The 14,108-nt window shown below is 37.9% G+C and overlaps 1 protein-coding gene across 3 annotated transcripts in view; it reads right to left on the bottom strand.

Moving 5' to 3' along the window:
• ehbp1l1.L (EH domain binding protein 1 like 1 L homeolog) overlaps positions 1-14,108 on the bottom strand; it is a 69,597-nt gene that overhangs the window by 16,499 nt on the left and 38,990 nt on the right. Inside the window, exons 7-11 of one of the 3 annotated variants that reach the window (XM_041590054.1) lie at positions 13,595-13,630; positions 11,966-12,025; positions 11,679-11,880; positions 7,099-10,098; positions 3,366-5,814 (exon numbers count right to left, since the gene is read on the bottom strand). In XM_041590054.1, coding sequence (XP_041445988.1) covers positions 3,366-5,814; positions 7,099-10,098; positions 11,679-11,880; positions 11,966-12,025; positions 13,595-13,630 — 5,747 coding nt within the window. Of the gene's footprint in view, positions 1-3,365; positions 10,099-11,678; positions 11,881-11,965; positions 12,026-13,594; positions 13,631-14,108 lie in introns of all 3 variants that reach the window. The other 2 variants (XM_041590052.1, XM_041590053.1) reach the window with 2 other exon arrangements.

The following is a 14,108-nucleotide window of genomic DNA, read 5'->3' as shown; positions in this document are numbered from 1 at the left end:
GCCAGGGTAGACCAAGTACAATGGGAGTTGAAGGGCAGTCAATTAAGAGGAAAGACAGTCTTTCAAGATGCATCGTTCCCACAGTGAAAGAAAGTTCCAGGGTTGACTGTGAAATAACAGCAGAGGATAATGGATGATCATCTATGGCTAGGACTCGAAGGGGAACAGCCAAGGGTTGAAGAGGGATGGAATGTCTTCCAGCAAACTCTCTGTCCATAAAATTCCCTGCTGCGCCAGAATCGAGAAAAGCTTGAGAGGAAATCTTTTGGGTTCCAAACTGGATCTGTACAGGAAGAAGAAAACGTAGTGTAGAAGAATGGGGAGAAGGACCAATTCCACCCAGGTAGGTCTCCCCAAACCTACCTAGGTGTTGGCGTTTCCCGGCTTCACAGGGCATTCATAGGCGAAGTGGGCCTTGCCCCCACAATAAAGACCAGCAGCCCTTCTCCGAAGCTTCTCCTGTTCGGAAAGGCGAGCCCGTCCTATCTGCATCGGCTCTTCAGCTGGAGAAGAAGAACTTGCAGGAGCCGCAGGAGAAGAAGGAGGAGTAGGATGTGAAGCCAAACTGGGAAGAAATGGTCTCTGAAAGCGGGGAGCCAGTACTGGTTGAAATCTCTGGAATTTCCTTGCCCGTTCACGATCAACTTGATGCTCCCTTTGCCGGGTATCCACTTTCACTGCCAGGGCAACAAGGTCTTCCCAGCGTGGAGGCATTTCAAGGGACACCAGATCGTCCTTTATACGCATTGCCAGACCATTATAGAAGGCAGCATGATAGCTATCGTTGTTCCACGAAGTTTCAGCCACCAGGGTACGAAATTCAATAGCATACTCAGGGACTGTATGAGTGCCTTGCTGTAACTGGAACAAGCGAGCAGAAGCAGAAGTGGAACGACCAGGGGCGTCGAACACCGTGCGAAGATCACGGATGAAGGCCTTGGCATCGTCAATGACCGGATCCTCCTTCTCCCAGAGAGGAGAAGCCCACTCCAGAGCTTTCCCTTGCAGGCGGGTGATGATATAGCCCACCTTTGCTCGCTCCGAGACAAACTGACCAGGAAGCAGGGTGAACTGGATCTCACACTGATTAATGAAACCACGGCATGATTCCGGATCACCACTGTACAGAGGAGGTGCAGGGATGCGAGGTTCGGAAATCTGGAGCGGGGTAGCTGGAACAGGTGGACGAGCCGAAACCGCTGGAGACAAGGCAGACAATTTCTCCAGGATTGCTTCTAGTGCCTGGCCGAAGTGGGTTTGTTGGGCTTCGTAGGTCTGCATGCGGGAAGCCAAACCACAAACGGCTCTGCCGACATCCGTAGGAACTTGAGGCTCCTCAGAAGGGTCCATGGCCCAATTATAATGTAAGGCCCGAGGGCCCCGAGGTAGTAAGGACCAAGGAGGAGGTAGCAAAAGTCCGAGTTCGCAGTACAAAGGGAGTAGGCAATAGAATAGTCGTAAACAGGCAGTAGAATCAGTTCAGGCAGACGAGGTTCAAATACGAGGGTTCAGGCAAGGTCGGTACACAAGATATTCAACAAGAAGCACACCCAGGAATCAGCAAGTGAAAACCTACGCCGGAGACCAATCCGGGAGCGAGAAGACGCTGACGTCATAATGTTGTGCCCAGCAGGATCCAGGCGGTCGCCATCTTGGGAAGAATCACCGATTTCCATTACACAACAGAAATGAACTTCTCTTTATGCAGGGGAGGCCACAAATTCCAGGTTGCGTTAGGTTGTGTCCATTTTTTGTTCTTTGCACCCTGCCCTGCATATATTAAATGAACTCTAATGTAAAGATTTAAATCCGAACACTACAGGGGTAATTTGTTCAAAGTGGTTCAAAGTGAAAAATACTGGTGCAATCTGCCAATGTTTTTGCATTTTGCACTGTACCCTGTATATAGAAGAATTGTCAAAGGTCTTTGAGCTTCAAACAGAGAACATTTACCTTCTCCCCCATACAGTACATGAATACAGCACTCTTTGTATTCGTCAGTGCAGTATTCATGAGGGGCATTTAGATATGCAAGTTAGGAAGTGCTAGCAGACACAGACTGCACTATGCAGTAAAGTTAGGGCTTGAAAAAAGGCCATTTGGTACCCAACACGTTGTTTTGAAGACTGCTTTAATGTGCCCTTGACATTAATAAAGGAGGTTTTATGGAAATTAAAATTAGTGCTGTTCTAATGTGGAGTGCCCACCCATGCTATGCCCTGCACCTTGTGCCAGATTTTTTATCTGTTGCTAGGTGCAGCCAGACCCCAGATTAAAGTGCCCTTGGAATTTGCTCTTTTGCATATCTTAGTGCTCTTGTGTTTCCGTCCAGATTCTAGTTAAATGCCCCCTGATAAAACAATGCTTAAAAGTCAGTATAGTCCAAATTTTTGGCTACTTCAGAGCTATCAGAAATCACATTTCAAAATTAAATGCCAGTTCTAGAATTTCAACCAATGTTTTCTAAGGACCAGTATGAGATTCTCAATAAATAAGCAGATATGATAAGATCATCTTAAAACATGATTAGAAAAATTCTTCAAAGTTAATGAAACTATTGGAAGGCAAGGGTGGCAACAGAAAGCTCTGACATAAAAACTAAAACTGGCATAAAATGTAAAAAGCATAATTGTTTACTATTTTAAGGAATGTGCACAATCAATGATTTATAGCAAATTGGTTTGATCATATTTCATAGGCATTCTAGATTTAGAAAAACAGCAAGTGATCCTTGCAGAGGGTAGAGCACTAAAGAACATCTGAGACTTGGTTTTAATGGGATCCAAGTGGGAGTTAAGAGTTATATTTTCCCAAAGGACAAAGCAGCAAGCGAGCACTTAACATTCTAATTAGGTTTTGCTTTGTTGCAGAATGAAGCAAGCAACTGAAATAAGAGAGGGACACTCTACAGGAGAATATATAGTTACACAAATATATTTCTTTCTTTGCTTTTTAGAGGTAAATGGAGTGATACTCTGCATGCTTCCAAGGGCAGCAAAAGTACCTCATGTTATTCCATGCAGTTCTGCGCCATGTTAATATAGAGAGTAGCTCCATTTCACACCTCCCCTAGTAGGACTAACAGCTCTTCATACCTTGGTTCAATTGAATAAAGTATATGGTTTTTTTTACATTTTGTATTAGTCACATTTTGATATAGATAATTGTTTTAATATTACTTTGTGTCTAGTTTTCCACAATGCCTAGCAATTGCATCTGTTCTATCTGTTCCGTTAAAAACTAATTTTCTTTGAATATCATATGTAAACATTACTAAAGAATTTGAAAGAAGTTGGTAAATCCCATTCTGGACTAGTCCTACTCCTGCAGAGTGTCTCTCGTACATGCATTGGGCTGTCACATACCTCCCCCAATAGCCCTGTGCACTGGCTCAGCCTCTTCTTTTCAGCGCTCCTTTGTTGTCCAAGGGTCGATGGGGGGGACATGGAGAAGCTGCGCATTGATAGCATGTGGGTTGACCCTTTCTCAGCCCCTGACACACTAGAGCTTGAGGGGTCAGGAGAAAGGGTTTCACTGGTGGTGAATAAAGGTGCAAATGCTTGGCTTGAAAGGTTGCACATTTCCCTTGTTTGTACAGTTATCTCCTGATCTCTTAACCCCTCTGGCACTCTCTGTTTTTCTTGTGGTCTTTCTTTTTTTCTTTCCAGTAAATTTTCATCTTTCTGACTATTGCTCTCCATTGTATTTTTTGTAGAGAACACTACCTGTGTTGTATTTACATTTTCCTGTATTCCATTATCTGTCTCATCTGCTGTGCATTCCACTCTTTTTATTATATCAGTGATTTCTTGCAACCTATTTTCCTCACGGCTGTTTTCATTAGATTTAAATATGATGTCTACTTCTATTTCTAATTCAGTATTCTTTGACCCATGTGCAGTCTCTGAGTCTGCCTTTTCTTGCATTAGTTCATAGGACACCTCTTTACAGGCTATAGGTGAGGGTGCTTTGGCTATTTCCATCCCCTTTACACTCTTCTCTGTCTTAGCTGTGTATTGCAAGCTATTTATCTCCATTGCTTTCTTATGTTCTGTGACTTCTTGAAAATTGTCCTCATTGTGCAGTGTATATTTTACTATAGCAGCATGATCTGCTACATTTTTTAGCTCTGTATCTGCAACACCTATTACTTCTTCTGTTATTTCATGGCGGTGTACTATCCTGTCTTTCTCCACTGATGATCTTTGCAATCCTTCCTTTATACAAAATTTGGGTTTAAGCACTGTCGCCACAATATTGTCATCCTCAAATGTAAGATCTTGTTGTCTCACCTCTTGCTTTACGTGTTCTCCCTCTTTTTTATCTAATTCAGAACTAATTACAGTACCAAGAGCAGCTTCTATTTTACTCACCACTTTAATTCCAGATTTTAACTGTATTTCTTTTTTCTGGGACACCAAAGCATTTACACTTATTACCCTTTTCTCTTTATTATCTAGCACTGTCTCCACACTTTTGTTGCCATCAAATGTAAGCTCTTTTAGCCTCATCTCTTCCTTTTCATGTTTTCCCTCTTCTTTGTTATCTGATTCCAATCTAATTACATTACCAAGAGTAGCTTCTATTTTACTCTCTACTTTTATTCCAGATTCTATCTGTATTTCTTTTTCCTGGGACATCAAAGTATTTTCACCTATTACCCTTTCCTCCCTATTATCTAGCACTGTTTCCACATTAAATTCATCCTCAAATGTAAGCTCTTGCAGTCTCATTTCTTCCTTTACTTGTTTTCCCTCTTCTTTGTAATCTAATTCCAATCTAATTACAGGGCAAAGAACAGCTTCTATTTTACTCTCTGCTTTCATTTCAGATTCAACCTGTTTTTCTTGGGGCAGCAAAGTGTGTTCACTTATTACCCTTTTCTCCATTTTATCTAGCACTGCTTCCATATTATTTTTATCCTCAGATGTAAGCTCTTGTAATCCCTTCTCTTCCTTTACTTGTTCTCCCTCTTCTTTGTTATCTATTTCCAATCTGATTAAAGTACCAGGAGTAGCTTCTATTTTACTCCCTACTTTTATTCCAGATTCTAACTGTATTTCTTTTTCCTGGGGCACCAAAGTATTTTCACTTATTACCCTTTCCTCATTATCTAGCACTGTTTCCACATTATTTTCATCTTCCGATGTAAGCTCTTGCAGTATCTTCTCTTCCTTTACTTGTTTTCCCTCTTCTTTGTAATCTAATTCCAATCTAATTACAGGACCAGGAACAGCTTCTATTTTACTCTCTGCTTTCATGTCAGATTCTACCTGTTTTTCTTTTTCCTGGAGCAGCAAAGTGTGTTCACTTATTACCCTTTGCTCCATTTTATCTAGTGCTGCTTCCACATTATTTTTATCCTCAGATGTAAGCTCTTGTACTCCCTTCTCCTCCTTTACTTGTTCTCCCTCTTCTTTGTTATCTAGTTCCAATCTAATTAAAGTACCAAAAGTAGCTTCTATTTTACTCCCTACTTTTATTCCAGATTCTAGCTGTATTTCTTTTTCCTGGGGCACCAAAGTATTTTCACTTATTACCCGTTCCTCCTTATTATCTAGCACTGTTTCCACATTATTTTCATCCTCAGATGTAAGCTCTTGCAGTCTCATCTCTTCCTTTACTTGCTTTCCATCTTCTTTGTAATCTAATTCCAATCTTATTACAGGACCAAGAACAGCTTCTATTTTACTCTCTGCTTTCATGTCAAAGTCTACCTGTTTTTCTTTTTCTTGGGGCAGCACAGTGTGTTCACTTATTACCCTTTGCTCCATTTTATCTAGCGCTGCTTCCACATTATTTTTATCCATAGATGTAAGCTCTTGTACTCCCTTCTCCTCCTTTACTGGTTCTCCCTCTTCTTTGTTATCTAGTTCAAATCGAATTAAAGTACCAAGAGTAGCTTCTATTTTACTCCCTACTTTTATTTCAGATTCTACCTGTTTATATTTTTCTTGGGGCAGCAAAGTGTGTTCACATATTACCCTTTCCTCCATTTTATCTAGCACTAATTCCAAGTTATTTTTATCCTCAGATGTAAACTCTTGTACTCTCGTCTCTTCCTTTACTTGTTCTTCCTCCTCTTCTTTGTTATCTAGTTCCAATCTAATTACAGTACCAAGAGTAGCTTCTATTTTATTCCCTACTTTTATTCCAGATTCTAGTTGTATTTCTTTTTCCTGGGGCACCAAAGTATTTTCACTTATTACCCTTTCCTCATTATCTAGCACTGTTTCAACATTATGTTCATCCTCTGATGTAAGCTCTTGCAGTCTCTTCTCTTCCTCTACTTGTTTTCCCTCTTCTTTGTAATCTAATTCCAATCTAATTACAGGACCAAGAACAGCTTCTATTTTACTCTCTGCTTTCATGTCAGATTCTACCTGTTTTTCTTTTTCCTGGGGCAGCAAAGTGTGTTCACTTATTACCCTTTGCTCCATTTTATCTAGTGCTGCTTCCACATTATTTTTATCCTCAGATGTAAGCTCTTGTACTCCCTTCTCCTCCTTTACTTGTTCCCCCTCTTCTTTGTTATCTATTTCCAATCTAATTAAAGTACCAAAAGTAGCTTCTATTTTACTCCCTACTTTTATTCCAGATTCTAGCTGTATTTCTTTTTCCTGGGGCACCAAAGTATTTTCACTTATTACCCTTTCCTCCTTATTATCTAGCACTGTTTCCACATTATGTTCATCCTCTGATGTAAGCTCTTGCAGTCTCTTCTCTTCCTCTACTTGTTTTCCCTCTTCTTTGTAATCTAATTCCAATCTAATTACAGGACCAAGAACAGCTTCTATTTTACTCTCTGCTTTCATTTCAGATTCTACCTGTTTTTCTTTTTCCTGGGGCAGCAAAGTATGTTCACTTATTACACTTTCCTCAATTTTATCTAGTGCTGCTTCCACATTTTTATCCTCAGATGTAAGCTCTTGAACTCCCTTCTCTTCCTTTACTTGCTCTCCATCTTCTTTGTAATCTAATTCCAAACTTATTACAGGACCAAGAACAGCATTGATTTTACTCTCTGTTTTTATGTCAAAGTCTGCCTGTTTTTCTTTTTCTTGGGGCAGCAAAGTTACATTATTTTTATCCACAGATGTAAGCTCTTGTACTCCCTTCTCCTCCTTTACTGGTTCTCCCTCTTCTTTGTTATCTAGTTCAAATCTAATTAAAGTACCAAGAGTAGCTTCTATTTTACTCCCTATTTGTATTTCAGATTCTACCTGTTTTTCTTTTTCTTGGGGCAGCAAAGTGTGTTCACATATTACCCTTTCCTCCATTTTATCTAGCACTAATTCCAAGTTATTTTTATCCTCAGATGTAAACTCTTGTACTCCCTTCTCTTCCTTTTCATGTTTTCCCTCTTCTTTGTTATCTAGTTCCAATCTAATTACAGTACCAAAAGTAGCTTCTATTTTATTCCCTACTTTTATTCCAGATTCTAGTTGTATTTCTTTTTCCTGGGACACCAAAGTATTTTCACTTATAATCCTTTCCTCCTTGTTATCTAGCACTGTTTTCACATTAATATCATCCTCAGATGTAAGCTTTTGCAGTCTCATCTCTTCCTTTACTTGCTCTCCATCTTCTTTGTAATCTAATTCCAATCTAATTACAGGACCAAGCACAGCTTCTATTTTGTTCTCTGCTTTCATTTCAGATTCTACCTGTTTTTCTTTTTCTTGGGGCAGCAAAGTAAGTTCAATTATTACCCTTTCCTCAATTTTATCTAGTGCTGCTTCAGCATTATTTTTATCCTCAGATGTAAACTCTTGTACTCCCTTCTCTTCCTTTACTTGTTCTTCCTCATCTTCTTTGTTATCTAGTTCCAATCTAATTACAGTACCAAGAGTAGCTTCTATTTTACTCACTAATTTTATTTCAGATTCTAGTTGTATTTCTTTTTCCTGGGGCACCAAAGTATTTTCACTTATTACCCTTTCCTCATTATCTAGCACTGTTTCCACATTATTTTCATCCTCAGATGTAAGCTCTTGCAGTCTCATCTCTTCCTTTACTTGCTTTCCATCTTCTTTGTAATCTAATACCAATCTTATTACAGGACCAAGCACAGCTTCTATTTTGCTCTCTGCTTTCATTTCAGATTCTACCTGTTTTTCTTTTTCTTGGGGCAGCAAAGTGTGTTCACTTATTACCCTTTCCTCCATTTTATCTAGTGCTGCTTCCGCGTTATTTTTATCCTCAGATGTAAGTTCTTGTACTCCCTTCTCCTCCTTTACTTGTTCTCCCTCTTCTTTGTTATTTAATTCCAATCTAATTACAGGACCAAGAACAGCTTCTATTTTATTCTCTACTTTCTTTTCAAGTTTTTTTTCTATTTCCAGGGGCACCAAAGTGTTTTCACTTATTACCCTTTTCTCCTTATTATCTAGCACTGTCTCCCCATTATTTTCATTCTCCAATGTAAACTCTCCCAGTCTCATCTCTCCCTTTGTTTGTTCTCCCTGTCCTTTGTTGTCTAATTCTAATGTAGCTGAAGTCCTAGCGGCAGCGTCCGTTTTACTCCCTACTTTTATTTCAGATTCTAGCTGTATTTCTTTTTCCTGGGACACCAAAGAATTTTCACTTATTACCCTATCCTCATTATCTAACAATAATGAACTCATATCTAGAATTCTCTGTTCACCCACACCCTTCGTATAGAGTTCTATACTAGGCAGCCTTTGATCTGTACAAATAACATGTTCATGTACCCTCTTTTCTTCATTTCCTTTATTTTCATTCATTGATGCTTTTTGTAGTCTTTCTTCAGTGTAACTTGTTTCTTTGGCAAAATGTTCTCCTCTCTGTTTATCCTCCTCTGATTTTCTGTTCTCTATCTGTTCACTTGTTTCAACCTCAGATTTAGTATATTGTGTCTTTTCTTTGTGCCATACTTCCTCTTCTGATTTTTCATGTTCTTGTTCAGCTTCGATTTGTCCACCCTCATGTGTATTTCCTGCAGATTTTTTAACATTTGCATCAAACAGATCTATTTTCTGTACTGTCTCATACAATGTGAAATCAGTCTGAGAGTCAGGTGTGTCTACACTGTGATGTTCATTGTCCTCTTTAATATCCATCAAACTTTTCTGCTCTTTTCTTTTTGTGCCTTGTATTATCTCTATATGCATACTCTGTTCCACATTGTTTGTTCCATGCTCTTCTTTAATTTCTAATGCATTTTCCATTGAATTAGAACTTGTCCCTCTGTCTTCTGTAATTGCTAAAGCAAGTTCTTGTGGCTTAGATGCTATTTGATCCACTGATTTATTTAACTCTTCTTTTGTATCATTTAGCACACTTTTTTGTGAATTTACAATGGTCTTCTCTACTACTGACTTCCCTTCTTTTTCTGCAATCTCTAACACAACCTCCTGTGTCTTGGGAGATGCCTGCTCTTTTCCTTTTGCTACTTGCTTCCCTGTAATATTTAACACACTTTCTTGAAACGGCTGTAGGCTTGTGTTATTAATAGGAGTTACTTGGTCTGCAACATTTTCAATCTGAGATATCATGTCTGTGCTTTGATCTACATTATGTGGCAATTCCATGTCGCTACTGGTTTGTGATTTTGCAACCTCATATGAAAATGTATCATCTATTTTTGTTGTTTCCAAAACTGTATTTGCCTGGAGTTTCCTGTCTGGAATATGAATTATTTCCTCAAATTTTTCATATGATTTTAAGGTTGTTTCTGGAACTTGTATGTCCACAACATGATATGCGCTTGATGTAGTCTCAGGAATATAATTCAACTCTGGATCTTCGACTGCTATTTTTTCCATTGTTCTCAGTGCAGCTGCTTTTTTTCCCCTCCTTGCTACCTCTGGTTTTTGTGATGTCTCTTGAGTTCTCATATCTGTCTTAAGCTTTGTCTCCTGCATCATTTCTATATTCTTTGCTTTTTTCATTCTTACTGCAGCCTCAGGAACCCTAACTGTTCCTGTCTTTCTCTCTTGCAGGTCCTCCACTTCCACCATTCTCTCCCCACTCTTTCTCTCCCCTTCCCCGTGCACTATGTCAGTCTCCTTCTTGGCTGTATCTTTGACACAGGAAATAGGGTTGACCTCCCGAATCTTCCATACCTCATTAGACCTATTGAAAAAGAAAATAATTTACCAACTCAAATATACTTATTATTTAAATGCACACAAAAACATAAAATGATAGGTATTAATTCTAGAAACAATCAACATAGTAACTTAAGTTGCATTTTTCAAGCAACCCCGTTGTTTATTGATGCTCTTCTGCAGAGGTGCTCTCCAGAAATATACAAAAATACACTAGAAGTGGTCTCACTAAACATATAGAAGCAGCACTACCCTGTCTTTTTCTATTGCCTCACCACTTCTTCAACACTGCTTACTGATACAGGGCCACTATATCTTGTTATTTTATTTTATTTTTCCATTTCTATTAGAAATATTAGAATGTTTATATATTTTTCGTTTGCCATTTTGCTCCAAATATCTTTAAAGGTATCAATAGTTCAGCTACAACTTTTAGAGCAGTGGCCCAGAGGTAGATTTCAGGATCAAGTGCCATAGGCCTTCACTTTGTCTCTGTGTCTCTGAGAGTTTTCTTCTTTTCTTCTCTTTGCAATCCAAAAGTGCTAGCATGCATGTATTACACTCTTGGGAGAAGAGGCAACCAAACAGTACTGCAAATTGTAATCTTTTAATTTGGTAGTTTTTTTCCTAATCTGCACAGATGATGATGTGCAGATTAGCAAAAGTATTCCCTATAGTAGAATTCAAAATTCGAATGTAAAGTGTTAATAAACAACTTCCAGGGAACTCATCTTTCATTGTTTTGAGAATGGTATAACTTATATGTTCGGCACTGATTATTACTTCTTATATGCATTCATTTCATTTGTTATGCACTGATTATTACTTCTTATTTTTACGTTTTTGCACTAGTTGAAATAGTAGAAATGAAGTATATAGAAAAAACTCACATGCAAACTGATATCAATAAAAATAAAGCCACGAACTACAAGCATTAAGAGTAATCTAGGGCTATCAAGTTTGGGATGCTCACATGACAAAAAAAGGGTCCAGGACACTGTCCTTTGATACTACTGCACAAATTAATCTGTAATAACAACAAAAGAGTACTATTTATTTCTTGCCAGTTGATCTACAAAGGCATTTGGGACAAAAATATATTACATAGTTTTAGACCCTGGGAGTGTTTCCTTAAAATGAAAGCGTACAAGTCAAAACATTTAGGTTTTTGGTTAGTTGCAAATTGGAATCATTATAATTGACAGATGAATACAAGACATGTGCTGGATGCAGTTTATACTAAGTACATTCAAAACAAACACACAAAGAGAGCAGGCTGGCATTTTGTGCCACAGAGGGTCACTTATTGATTATGTGTACAGATAAAATAAATAGGAATGTTTTTACACTCCACTAAGCTGCCTTGATCTCTACTGTTTGTCAGCCTGCTCTCTTGTGACATTCACAAAAAAAGACATGCCACTAATGAAGTATTACCAAAGTCAATCCCATGGGCGTGATAAGTTATTTTCTTATACAATATAAACAAAAGTGTAGGAAATGGCTGACCTATACAAAGTGCATTTTAAAATAGGTGGATATTGAATTAACACACAATAATGATGTTTAGATGTAGTACAGTATGTATTAATAAACAATATTCACCTTTTGTCTTGATCCGTTGATAGGCCACCTGTGGGTATCTTTTCAATGGTCCTCCTAGCTTGTTCTCCCTCATTAGTAACACTGTTGTTAAATTTGTCAATCGGTACAGGACTAGGCTCTTGTGGTCTTTTTTGGGGAATAACGTTGGTAGGTGACTGGCAGATATTAGATGAAGACTTTGTAACTTGAGAAGCAAGGTTTGCTGAAAGAAATTAATACAAGTGTACAGGTAAGAGAGAAACTAAGATGGAAGTGGAGCAATGTACACTAAAATACATATAACTTACGTGTATTAATAGGAGTTTCATCTTCTTCCTCAGCAAGAGTGTTGAGTTCCCGGACAGGGTCTGCAGTTAAAGAAATCGTTTCAGCAAATGAGTATGGAAAAATAGAAAACTGTAGAACATGATAAATAAAATGTTTCAGGAAGAGATGAGTGAACTGATTAAATGTTCTGTTGTTTTATAGATTAAATCCTCAAGATCACTGTTTCCATGTAACACATTACACACATTTAAAACTAAAAACCCACTCCACCCCAGGAATGTCAGATTTTAACGAAAAATGGTATTACTATTTTCTGTTCTGATGCATCCTAGTATATCAAAGGACCTTTAGGTCTTAAATTGAGAATTGGGTTTGAGTTGGCCATGCTGTCAGTAGAGAGCTTGTTATTGAGGACAGATGTTGGTTGCAGTTTAAATATAGTACTCCTATGGCAAATGCATTTAGACATATCTTGCAATGTCCAAAGATGCAATATTATTACTGCACTGAAAAGGCATTCAGCGTGTATACCCCATAATAAGTATCAAAGTGATAAAACACAGTGAAAAAATAGTTAGGAATCAGGGACTCGCTCAGACCACCAGAGGCAACAGGTCCTTAAGGGCTGGAGAGAGGGGGGACACAAGCAGGACAGATGCCTAATCATGAGGGACACTTTAATACTAGAACAAGACAGGTTAGACAGAGCAGGAAAGTAGGCACTGGCAGAGTAAACAAGGAAGCAAATGGCCAGGACAATGTAAAGTGCTGGTTCAAGAACAGAGGTCTGACTTCATATAGCCATATATTATTTTGCTTTTTTTAACATACTTGCCCATGGTAAATTCTTCTTGATGCTTATTTTTTAAAAGGTTTCTGAAGTTAACTTACTGTTATGGACTTTAATGAAACTTTGGCCCCCAACATTCTAATTTGAAAAAGACCATTTACTCTATGTGATTTTATTTCATTTGGTCATGTTGTAGTGATGGTTATACCGGATGTTATACATTGATGGTTTCTTCATTCTTAATACAGGATTGCTTCTTAATGTAAGAAGCAATATCCAGTATTATGCTGACAATGAAGCAGTGTTTTCTTTTTACAAAAGTCAGTGTTTACAGTGAAATTCATAGGCGCTATTCATATTCTATTCATAATGTTTTTTATTTGTATGCAAGAACAAGATCCTGTAAAATGCAAACCTTGAGCAGATTTTTGTAAATCTTTTAAAAGATATGTTTAAGGATTTTATTAATAAAATGCTGTATTTCAATGAATGAATGAAGTAATGAATCTCTCCCAGCAAATCCTCCTGTCTCTCACCCTTGAAACCACCCCACCCTGCCTTGGTTTACACTATATATGTATTAACTATATTAACACTGGCAGCAGCATTCTCTGTAACTTTATAGCAGATAATGCTAAATGCCACATAAGGAAAGAAGGGTTCTATTAAAATATATGATCATAAATCCCCTTTGCTGGTTTCTTGCCAATATGTATTACCCTATAAGGAAGATTTTGAAAAACAATGGAGAACAATTTTAGCTAAGCATTTATGCACTATTTTAATTTAAACTCTGGCTAAATCATTTCAGTCATCTCTTGCTGTCATGACTGCTAAAATTGAAGTAGAATAGGGTTACCTGGGAAATAACCAGTATGGATGCTTTTAAGATATCCTAGAGAGACAGAGTATTAAAAAGAAAGAAGTAGAGAAAAACTGTAAGAAAACTGAGTGAAAGAAAGGGACAGGACAGGACAGTAAGATCTTAATAAAAAAGATAAACAATGAAATCTCACCAATAACACTATGAGATCTGGGTGCACATGCCCCAGATCTACTGCTTGTGGAGGCAATCCATACTGAGAAAGGTGTAGTATGCACTTATAGAACCCAAGAGCTATCTTTTAAAAAGTACACTTTATTAAATACATATTATTATATAATACACAAGAGCCATGAATATCCTGTAAATTATATCCTCATAATACACAAAAGCCATGAATATGTTGTAAATTATATCCTTATAAATGGTGAATTCTGATGTCATCAGTTATAAACGGTGAGTTCTGATGTCATTTCTGTCACATAACTCACTGAAACTTGTGTATTATAATAAATAAAGTACCCCCAGTTGTAAAATATGAGGATATTAG

This window comes from Xenopus laevis, chromosome 4L (genome assembly GCF_017654675.1).
Source record: "Xenopus laevis strain J_2021 chromosome 4L, Xenopus_laevis_v10.1, whole genome shotgun sequence".
Classification (NCBI taxonomy): domain Eukaryota; kingdom Metazoa; phylum Chordata; class Amphibia; order Anura; family Pipidae; genus Xenopus; species Xenopus laevis.
The sequence above is the reverse complement of the archived record's forward strand: the minus strand, read 5'-3'. Positions and strand labels throughout refer to the sequence as shown.